Source organism: Aythya marila (assembly GCF_965140915.1).
Source record: "Aythya marila genome assembly, chromosome: Z".
NCBI lineage: Eukaryota > Metazoa > Chordata > Aves > Anseriformes > Anatidae > Aythya > Aythya marila.
The window spans coordinates 12,512,721-12,524,507 of record NC_139080.1 but is presented as its reverse complement, the minus strand read 5'-3'; the positions used below and the strand labels follow the sequence as shown (position 1 = coordinate 12,524,507).

General features: G+C 37.7%; 1 protein-coding gene across 2 annotated transcripts in view; it reads left to right on the top strand.

Annotated features, from left to right (window-relative positions):
• Positions 1–108: 108 nt before the first annotated feature.
• Positions 109–11,787, top strand: part of LMBRD2 (LMBR1 domain containing 2) — a 38,599-nt gene continuing 26,920 nt past the window's right edge. Inside the window, exons 1-6 of one of the 2 annotated variants that reach the window (XM_082783211.1) lie at positions 109–244; positions 525–595; positions 7,489–7,716; positions 8,150–8,229; positions 10,402–10,497; positions 11,330–11,497. In XM_082783211.1, coding sequence (XP_082639337.1) covers positions 7,543–7,716; positions 8,150–8,229; positions 10,402–10,497; positions 11,330–11,497 — 518 coding nt within the window. In that variant the 5' untranslated portion in view covers positions 109–244; positions 525–595; positions 7,489–7,542. The remainder of the gene's footprint in view (positions 245–524; positions 596–7,488; positions 7,717–8,149; positions 8,230–10,401; positions 10,498–11,329; positions 11,498–11,787) is intronic. The other variant, XM_082783212.1, reaches the window with a different exon arrangement.

Sequence of the window (11,787 nt, the reverse complement as noted above, 5' to 3'; positions counted from 1 at the left end):
GCCCGCCTCCCTCCCCTCGGGGCGGGGGCCGATGACGACAAGGCCGAAACGACGACAGCGACCAGGAGGAGGAGGAGGAGGAGGAGGAGGAAGAGGAGGGATGGTGGCGGCGACAGCAGCAGCAGCAGCAGCAGCAGCAGCAGCAGCAGCAGGGCCCGGGGGTTGGTGAGGGGGAAATGTCGGCCGGCTCGCTGCCCGCAGCGGCCCTGAGGCGTCTCCTGTGAGGAGGGCGGCGGCTGAGGCGGTGAGGGGACGGGGAGAGGGGAAGGGGGAGGGGAAGGGAGAGGAGAAGGGAAGGGAGAGGAGAAGGGAAGGGAGAGGAGAAGGAAAGAGGAAAAGAAGAGGAAGGGAGAGGGAAGAGGAAAGATGAAAGGAAGGGGAAGAGGGAGGGGAGGGGAAGGGAAGGGAGGGGAAGGGAAGGGAACAGGCATTGGAAGGAAGGGAGGGGAGGGGAAGGGAACAGGCACTGCAATCAGCATCTCCATTTTTATCAATGAATCTCCTTTCCTCCTCTTTTTTTTCAGGGCCCCCGAGCACCTGCGTTATGAGCACGCATCGAAGTGTTTGCGGAGCGTCTCAGGGCCGTGCCCTGCAGGTCAGTGAGCGCACGCTCCCGTCAGGCTGCCCTTCCTGTAGCAAGGCCATTCCCGACGCTGTCGTTAGGCTTTCTGAACAAACAACGTATTCTGAAATTTTGAGGGATGGAGGCCCGAATTCTGGGCCCTGAGTCAGCAGCTCGCTTGTCAATGCCACCCGTTGTGCAGTCGGTGGTGGCAGGGAGAGGTGCCTGCAAAGGCAGGGGTGGGAGTGAAACGCGTGGCAAATCGTGCACAGCTGCTTGGTTGGGTGTCGTCAGTGGGGCGACTCAAATGGGCAGTCACGTAATCTTTGAACAGAACGAGTGGCAACCGGTGCTGTTTTTAACTAAAGCTACGGAACGGTGATTTACTGCTTGCTCAAGTAGGTAATCAAACGAAGGAGAGTGGGTTTTTTCAGTTTAAAAAAAAATAGAAGCTGGTTGTATTTAATCCTCTGTTCAGCAGCATCTCTGCCATTTGTCAATCCTTTTAATTTCACAGGAAATTGAAAGGAGAGGAATTTGCTGAAAGGGGTAAAGTTCAATTATTATTTTTTTAAAGTTCTGGATTTCCAAATAGTGTGTTTGTCTTACGGCAATGTTAGGGTTGTAATCATGTGACTGACCTCCTGCTGATGGACACCTGTTTTGTGTGAGAACAGTCGTCTGGCACTCCGGGTAGCAATTTCTGTTTGTGTTTTTTTTTTTTCTTTTTTTGTATTCATATTGCAACTGTACAGCTTTCATTTCTTCTTCAATTTTAGTTCCTCCATGCAGATTGTCTTCTTCAATATGTTTTTTTTCCAGAGTGTTCCCCTTAACTCTATGAAAGTATCAGACTTTGTGGTACTTACTATTCTTTATTAGTGTGAGACAGTGCCAAGTAGGTGAATAAACTTCCCCTGTATTTGTGCTCCTGGTCCTTGCTTGCTATTGTCCACAAAAATCTTTATCTTCCCTAATAGAGCATTTTTCTTATACCACCTGGTTTCACAACAAATCAGAGAATACTGCCACTTTGAATGGACTCAGTGCAGTATTATATTTTATTGTCATTAGCTGTTACAAAACGTTTTTTCTCCCACAGTGTTTAAAAGCAACAATTAAATGTTTAATCATTTTCATTATTTTTTACATTTCAATATACTAGTGGTGTAGTATTACTATGGTAATACTAATTAAATACCAGTCAGTACATAGTCTGACTAGAGTTTCTTAGAAGAACAAAGCTATGTAGAATATCTTTTCTTGATTCACCTCAGAGGTTGTTTCTCTCAATTAGTGCAATCAAGTAACTGGTGTCCTGGTTTCAGTTAGGACAGAGTTAATTTTCTTCCTAGTAGCTGGTAGAATGCTATGTTTTGGCTTAGGATGAGAAGAGTGCTGATAACACCCCGATGTTTTAATTGTTGCAGAGCAGTGCTTATACTGAGCCAAGGACGTCTCAGCTTCTTGCTCCGTCCTGCAAACGGGCAGGCTGGGGGTGCAGCAGGAGCTGCGAGGGGACAGACCCAGGACAGGTGACCCAAACTAGCCCAAGGGGTATTCCATACCATCTGGGGTCATGCTGAACAGTATATAGGAGTGGCTAGCTGGGGGACTGGGGCTGGCTGCTCAGGGTTAGGCAGGGCATCGGTCAGCGGGTGGTGAGCAATTGCGTTGTGCATCACTTGTTTGTACACATTATTATTAGTAGTACTATTATCATCATTGTTATTATTATTATTGTTGTTATTAGTATTTTCCTGTCTTAATAAACTGTCTTTATCTCAACTCACAGGCTTCACTTTCCCATTTCTCTCCCCCATCCCAGAGAGGGAGGGCGGAGGGTGAGTGAACGGCTATGTGGTGTTTAGCTGCCGACTGGGTTAAACCACGACATCTGGTCAGTTCTCTTTGGCAGCTCGTGGATAGTTTATTTCTTTAGATTTTCATCTAAAATTTTCTTTCTTTTCTAAAATCTTTCTTTAGATTTTCATCTAAATTTTTAGAGTTTTCTCTTTGTGCTAAGATTTAGAAGTACTTTCTTCATCTGTCTGTTGACTGCTTATAAATTCCCTATGCTGCAAAGGTTACTGTAGAATATGGAAGTTGGACGAAAACAACACAAAAAAACAAAAAGCAACATGCTAAGCAAACTTGAGCGTGAAGATGTCTGAAGGGATTATTTTTAAATGTGGCTTGACCTCTTGTTCTTCCCTTTTTATGATATCTACAATACGAGGTTAGCCCATTTTATTCTTTAAAGATGGTAGCGTCAAAATCTTAGTGTTGGGCAAAATCTTAGTGTTAGTCCAAAAAATTTAAGCATGTCTGTAAAGTCTTACTTAGGGATTCTTAACAGCATAGTTTTGTAGAGTAGGAGAAGCTTCAGAAGCATGTCACATCGTACTGGCATGGCAGATCGTACTTGTCTTTTGCAAAGGTAAATGTGCTGGAAGATATTCAGTGGAAACTTGGAGATCATTGCTCCAGAGGTGACTGTGGAACTGGCCACTGGTATTTGCTGGAGATGGCAGCTTTGGGTTTATACTTGCCCCAAAGTTGTGAATTCATATCGAGTTAGGAGATGCTGTTGCACGGATGCTTTTTTCGGTATGCTGTGGCTCTCGGTCAGTATTGTCCATTACTGTGTTTGGTATCTCTTTCATAGTTTGGTAGCCTCTTTGATGACAATTTTTTTCTGATGTAATTTTGGCATTAAAGTTTAAAATACAGAGTAAGGCAAGGAAATCTCTATCTACTTGTTTCTTCTTCAAGTGTTTTAACTGAAATATCCAAGACTTCTTAAAATGTAATTTTTTTTAATTTGGTTTGATGATCTTTACCCTATAGTATTTCAAGAAAAGCAACAAAAACAGGCTTTTTGCCCCTGGGATGGGCAAAAGCAGCAATTACATTAGTCTGCAAAATGAACAACCTGCTAGTAAAATAACCTACAAATTTTGAAAATAATAAACCTATAGTACAGTCTAATCTGGAATTTCTGATTAAAGAGGAATTGGGTGTCCACTTTAGTGAGACCAATGGCCTTTCTTCACAAATATGCATTGCTCTTTTCAGGCCTTCTTTAATGATATAATGTCAGTGTATCTCTGTTACTAAGTACAATTTCTTTGAGGTTTTATATAACATTGTAGTTTTTATTTCTGCTGTTTCATGTAGTAACCTGAGTATTTCTGCACCAGGCTGAGTAGTTAGTTCATTTGTAATGTAGATGGTCATGAGCTTGGTTAGTCTTGAGGTTGGCAAGGTAATTTAAGACTTGATGGTAGGCAGTTTCCAAGATAATTTAAGTGTGAACTGAACTCTTGATGGTGCTTGCTAAGAGTTATTAGCTGGGTTTAGACCGCACAAAATTTCATGTCCGAATTTTGAAACTTGTGTCCTGTATGGGGGTAACCAAACTCTTCCATTCATTAGATCAAAAACGTACTATTTTTGCCTGTCTCTGAAACAAAACAAGAAAATTCTAAGCATAAACAAGAGCATTGATTTCAGGAGAAAATTCTTTACAGGATTAGGAATTTCAGCCAGCTGGTAATGTGCGAGTCATGTGCTAATAGTGAGAAGCCTGTCAAAACAAAGAAATGGAGTTATGGGAAAGCAGTTTACCTTTGAGCTAACGACCAGGTTCAGAGGCAAATGCTGCTTGCCACAGAGAGGCATGCCCTGCAGTAATACATTTTAAGACCTGATACAAGTAATTCTAGTGCTATGATAATGGCAATACGGCTGTCCTATTGGGCAGAATTTTGTTTGCAATAAGAGCTCCTCTCTAGCATTGTGCTTCTTACCTTGCATTAGGCAGTTAGTGTTAGAAACTAGTTCTAATCTTTTTCTGTAAAAATTTTTGAACTGAAATTTTGAAAATGTGTATACATTGTTTCAAAACAATTTTTCATTAGTTGTAGCCTGGTAAAATCATAGTCATTCAGGTTGGAAAAGACCTCTAAGATCATCTAGTCCAACCTTTAACCTAGTCCACCCCTAAACCATGGTATTAAGTTCTACCTCTACACGTTTCTTGAAGACCTCCAGGCACAGTGACTCAGCCACTTCCCTGAGCAGCCTATTCCTCTACACAACTGCTGTACAACTTTTTTGATAAAGAAATTTCTCCTAACATCCAACCTAAACCTTCCTTGATGCAACTCGAGGCCATTTCCCCTCGTCTTGCCACTTGGTGCTCGGGAGAAGAGCCAAATCCCCACCTCACTACAGCCTCCTTTAAGGTAATTGTAAAGTACAATGAGGTCTTCCCTGAGCCTCTTCTGCAGGCTATTGAAGTCCAGCTCTCTCAGCTGCTTCTTATAAAACTCATTCTCATTCTCTAGGCCCTTCACCAGTTTTGTTGCCCTTCTCTGGACCCGCTCAAGCACCTCAATGTCCTTCCTGTAATGAGGGACCCAAAACTGAACACAGTACTCGAGGTGTGGCCTCACCAGGGCCAAGTACAGGGAGACAATCACTTCCCCAGACAATCACTGGCCACGCTATTCCTGATCCAAGCCAGGATGCTGTTGGCCACCTGAGCATGCTGGTGGCTCGTGTTCAGCCAACTCTCAACCAATACCCCCAGGTCTCTTTCCAAGGGAACTTTTCAGCCACTCTTGCCCGAGCCTTGCATTGGGGGTTGTGCCCCAGGTGCAGGACCTGGCCCTGAGCCTTGTTGAACCTCTTACAGTTGGCCTCTGCCCATGGGTCCAGCCCACACAGATTGCTCTTCAGAGCTCTCCTGCTCTCATGCAGATAAACACTCACACCTAACTTGGTGTCATTTGCAAACTTACTGAGGGTATGCCTTTCAAAACGATGCCTTTCATTTTGTGTTTTGAGATTAAAATAGGAGCCAGGTGAAGAACAGAAAAGATGTTGTTTAGTTTGATAACTAACGGAGTTGCTTTTTTCTTTGAAAAAGGTTGAAATTATGGTACAACTCAATTCCCTCTTTATTTTAGTATATTTGGTGCATGTTTATAATCTTTTTTGGATCCTATCATGGTAGAAACTGAGTGCAGCATCTTGCACAAAAGAATTTACCTTCTGTCTTGGTTGCAGCTCTTTAGGTATGACTAGTAAAACATTGTATAGCTGTGACTCACGGAGCATATGCTGTATAATTTTATTTGCATAGCACAAGGTGTGGCTATAATAGGCACCCAAAGCTACGTATGTCAGATAGCACTGGCTTAATGAAGTCAGTATGAATGGAGAATAAACACTTTTTGGTGGAATTCACTATTATACTAGAATTAGAAAAGATATTCTGTTTTCTGAGGAAACAAGAATAACACTATAGAAAGCACAAGGACTTCCTCAGAATAAGTTATGCGGAAATTAGTTAGGTATCCTGGATTCACAGTTTACAAATTGTCTGTCCAAAATGTAGTACAGGCAGATAGTAAGGGGATGCTTTGACCTCACATTAGAAATAATTAATAACTAGAATGATTCTAATTAAAATTATGAGAATAATTAAATAATTAGAAATACTAATTATACAATAAACATACAAAGATAAATAAAAGATAAAAGGTGCAGGTATGCCTTTCTTATAAGATACAAGAAGATAACTCAATCTGTTTCCAGCATATGGGATGCTCAGTGGACAACAGCTAATGGATTAAAAAGACTACTTTCACTGTTTGGAAATGAAATGCAAAAGAAGCAAATGAGGGAAACAAATCCTTAGGGGAAAAAAACACAGAATAACCATTTTCTTTACTGGAAATAAGACAACTTTCAGTTGTGCTTTCATATATATCTGCTTAAGCAGTATACTGAGAGCTTAATAAATAAGTGGTTTATTTTACCAAGTTCTGAAGGAATTGAAAAGTAAGTTGAGGGAATTTCAGTCGTATCCCTTCTTTTAAATATTTGAAATCCAGTGAAAAGTGAAAGCAATTAAAATTACAACAGTGAGGAAGCCATGCTAAGAAGTATTTCAGTTGAATGAAACCAGCTAAAATGGTAACCTTGATGGAAAGGCCAGAGTCTGATCAGAGAAATAAACAATTGTTATTGTTTTTTAATATATGAAGTATCTGTGATTAAAATGATACATGTAAAAAAAAAAAAAATCAATCCAGAAGCAATTTAACCATGTAACAAGTTGGTAAAATTTTCTCTTAACAGATTTGTGCTGCTCACTGGCCCTTTACTTAATGATATGCCTGTATGAATATGGTGAATATGGGCTAAGTATTTACAGCAGTCCTGACTGTAACAGAGTAAATAGATGCAGAGGAAAGAAAAATATAGCAGGTCTAATATGAAAGAACTGAGACCTGTGCTCTTCTGAAGAAGAGCAGAAGAGGAGTAGGAAGGTGAATTAATCAGCTGATATGTTGTCTCTTACATAAAATTTCAAATCTAAAAAGAGCCATATCACAAGTACACTAATGTATATGTCACTGCATTTTTATGCTCTGTTAATTCTGAGTAGAAAATTTTAAATGCATGGTTGAGAAACGGTTCATCTTAAAAAAGCTGCTTGGTAGCTTTCTGGAAACATTCACTTTTTAACCTTTCTTTTGTCCAAAACAGTTGATTGCATCTAGAAGGGAACAAAAACAAAGGAATAGCTTTTCTTTTGGAATTCATACTAATACTAAAAATTAGGACTATAGTCTTATTAACAGACAGAAGAATTGACTTCTGGATCTTCTGGACCACAAATTAGAGTTGTTCTGCTGCGTTGCTAGAAATGACAAATTGGAATGACATCATATTTTGATTTCTGCAAAGGACTTCAAAGCACCTTGCTGAAAATCTTGTTCATCTGATCAGTGTCCTTGTGTGAAATCTTGTGTGAAGTCTGTTAGGATGTTTAAAAATGACTGACAAACAGCTCTTTTCTGCATACATATAGATATCTTAATGTAATGAAATGTTTTCTTGTGTTACAGTTCTGATCCACTTTCAGTGAGCTGCACTGCGTGGCTGGAGTTGAACCTTCAATAATGAGTGGTGCAGCTTTGGGACTTGAGATAGTATTTGTCTTTTTTCTGGCCTTATTCCTCCTTCATCGGTATGGAGACTTCAAGAAACAGCATAGACTGGTGATCGTAGCAACATTACTGGCTTGGTATCTCTGCTTTCTTATTGTGTTTATACTGCCTCTGGATGTTAGTACGGTAAGAAATTATAAGGTTTTCCATTCTGTTGTGTAAAATGTGTATTTTTTTTTTTTGACTCTTAATTGCAGAAGATAATATCTTAAAAAGCAAATAATGTTTTCAAATAGTATCTTTTTAAACTAAACATATCACTTTTGCGTGACTATTTCTCTGTTTACAGTTAATTTTGTTAATTTCATCAGTAAATGAATCTTTGAAATGTTTCAGAATTTTTATAGCATTTTTTTAATCTGTTTGAACAGCATAAAAACACTTTCAATTGTTTACTTAATTGTCCTGCCGATTAAGTGTTGTTTTCAGCATTAGATAAATTGCTCCCAAATGTAAATTCAGAGGACAGGAATTATCATTAAAAATGGGACTTGTTATTTTTAGATTAACAATGTATTTTTTGCTTATCACTGATTAAATTTTTTTTTTGTCTTTTTAGACAATTTATAATCGATGCAAGCTTGCTGTTAACTCCAGCCCGGTGGAAAGTAATGGCTCTTATGTTACTCTTGCTCCAAGGTATGAGTTGTATGTTTTCTTTGTTAGAGTATTCTTAAATAAGTATTTTATGGCTTTTTTAAAATTATAGGAGTGTACTGTGTTTTTAGGACTAACAAATAAACGTTATTTGTGTGATGTGAAAAAAAAAGTAAGCATAGTAAGGGGGTGAGGGAAGAGAAGGTGAAGAAAAGCGCATCTGTTGGTAGGCATTTATTTGTAATAACAATAGTTCTAATTGATTAACAAAGTATTGCTATTTATTTTTTTCATGTCATCATCATTTCTTCTATTGTTAAAGTGATGTAGGGTTGTTCAAAGAGCTTCCTTCTAACTTTGCTCATCTGTCAGGAGATGCCTTGGTGAAAGCTTATATTTTCAGATCAGGAGCCTTTAAGATTATGAAGGAAAGATAATTTTACATGTCATGAATGTGGAGATTAGTAGACTTATCTTATATGCAAGCAACATATCTACTTATTATTGTAATGGCACATATAATAATTGGAGTTAGAATAAAATAGTTCAGTTGGATATTGTATCCTGGAATAGTTCAGATGATCTTCAAAGATTGAGTCCAACTCCAGACCACCTTGGGGCTAACCAGAAATAAAGCATGTTACTGAGGGCATTATCCAATTGCCTCTTGAGCACTGTCAAGCATGGGGCATCAGCCACCTCCCTAAAAAGCCTCTCTCAGTGTTTGGCCACCCTCAAGGTAAATAACATTTTCCTAATGTCCAGTCTGAACCTCCCTGGCTAGAAATTTCGCAGTTAACTAAATTGATTGTATACTACCAAAGTAACAACGGCCTGCTTGCTCTTCTCAGGCAGGAAGGAGATCATCCCTAAAGTGTGGGGAATGTAGGTGAACGTCGGCTCCTTTTGCATGTGGCTCTTCCATCTCCGTTAGCTATTTCCACACTATGTACATACATGCACTGTAGGACCTGTAAGATGTTTAGAACATTCAAAGTTTTGGTTATGTGTCATGTATTACCAGGTTTGTTACCCCAAAGTGGAGACTACCTGAAAGGCGTATATCAGTGGTAGAACTGTAAAATGCCAGATTGAGTGATACAACTTTTAACCTTCTATTTAAGACTACTCAGTGTGTGTTAATTAAACATAAGTAAATACATGATTTGAAGACTTAATAGCCTTTTAATTTACCTATAATTCAAGAGTATGCTGATGGGTGTTGTACTATAGCATATGACTTATCAAATAGGGATATTAACCTAATTGCATAGATACTGTTAGTGCAAGTCAGCTCTTAAAACTTTGAAATGTTTAGTCACGCAGCCTGTCATACAATGGTAATTTGATAGTTCTGAAAATATTTAGGCTATGCACATAAAAACTCACAACACAGGCTTAACTAGTTTGACTCTGGAAAACATCAATTATTTCTCAATAGATACTCCTATTAAATTGGTGATATTACCCCTTGACTCACCAATATTTCATTACCCAGATAGGTGGAGGGGGTAAAAAAAAAAAAAAGTTTTAGTGTAGGTGGCCACTTTGTCACTTGCTCTCTTCTTTCTAAAAGGCTCTGAGGACTTTTTTAGGTTTCCTGAAGTAAGTGCTACCTGTCAGAAAAATACTGTCCCAACATATTAGTTCATGAAAGTCTGACTAAAGCCAACTGGGTAACAGAACAACTAATATACTTTGTTACCACTAAGTGGTGTAGGTAGTATGTGTAGGTGATGGACTCCCTAGATACTCCTGAATAATCTCCTGCACTAGCTAAAGCTGAATGGTCTTCTGTCTACAGAAAGGTTTTTTTCTTTGCATTAAGAACTCCCTGCACAGAAAGAAAAATTGAACCAGTAAATTGCTTACTAAAATTGTTCCATTCTCTTTAGTCTTCAAGCTGACTTTTAAACAACATTTATTTATTAGTCCTAAAAACACAGTACACTCCTCTATATATATTTTTTTTTAAAAAGCCATCCTGTCCAGATACCTTATTTTTAATGGGGAGAATGCTAAATAATTTTTACATGGAAATACAGTTTATTCTTTGCTGAAGTGGTTGATGATTACCTACTTAAATAGTAGTGTATTACTTTTTTGCTTTTTTCAAAGTCCATCCTTGGTAGGGGAATTTATAGAAAAAAATCTATAAAAAAATCTACACTATTGACCTTACAACTAATAATAAATTTTCTTATGTTTTTACAGCAAGCAAAAATGTTTCAAACCATGGAGTTATATTCCTGATGGAATTATGCCAATTTTCTGGCGTGTTGTGTACTGGACATCACAGTTTTTAACATGGTAAGACAAAGGAACAACAGTTGGACTGCTAAAAGTATAAATTATGTCTAACACCTGAGCAGTATATGTAATATATATATATATATATATATATATATATATATATATATATATAAATAAAATAATATATATGATATAGTATATATATATTTGTTAGAGATGAAATTTCTCTAACAATTAGAAAAATTTGTGTAGAAAAAAATTTGTGTAGAAACTCTACACAATTAGTGTAGAGTTTTTGGTGGGGTTTTTTTTGGTGTTTCTTTTTTTGGTGGTTTTTTTTTGGTTCTTCTCTTCAGGTCACAATTATTTACCCTTAGTTCACTTCTGTAATTGAAACTGAGCAGTTTACACAAACATTTTCATGGGGAGATTGTGTGGAAAAGATTGTATTCTAGACTACAGGACATCAAAATAATGCTATGAATAATTTGCGTAATTTCTGAATAATATTGTAAAGTATTTGGTTTTATTGGATCATACTATATAAAGCTATAGATACAGTTACAGCAAACAGATTGTGCTTTTGGTTTAGATTGATGTATGGTCTGTGATCAGCCCATCCTTGTATTATTTTTGTAGCTCAGTCAAGAAAATTGGTAGTGAGCTCTTGATTAAGAGTATTTTTTTTATTTTATTTTTTTTAATAGTAAAGCTAACCGTATTTGCTTTTATCTACAACTTTTTTTAAGGTTTACCCTCAGACTGGTACACCTAGGATAAAAACATAGCTCATTTTGTTAGAAGCATGAGAGCCTTTAACTTAAACACTCCTGTCTCAGTATCTTGCCACTGATAAGCTACTTTTTGGTATTGTTTGCTTTCTTCCTAGGATTCTGCTACCTTTCATGCAGTCCTATGCTAGGTCAGGAGGGTTCTCCATTACTGGAAAGATTAAAACTGCATTGATTGAGAATGCAATCTACTACGGCACTTACTTGCTGATTTTTGGAGCATTTTTAATATATGTTGCTGTAAACCCAAAGTTCAATTTGCAATGGTAAGAGTAATGTTGTAAGTACTTGCATGAATTCTTAAAAAAATATATGTAATAAAAAATGTAAAAGAAAAAAAGTCCAGTGTAAGCATGTTCTGAGGATAAAATATGTCTTTAAAACAAACAGTTGATCTGATTTTTGCTAGGCAGAATTTTTTTTTTTTTTTTTTTTTTTTGAATGGAAAGAGATAATTTGACTTTGTAGGAATTTTGTCTTGTAGCTTTCTGTTTTTTTTTTTTTTGTTTGTTTGTTTTGTTTTTTTTTTTTGTAAGGCAGGGGAATTGTTTTTCTA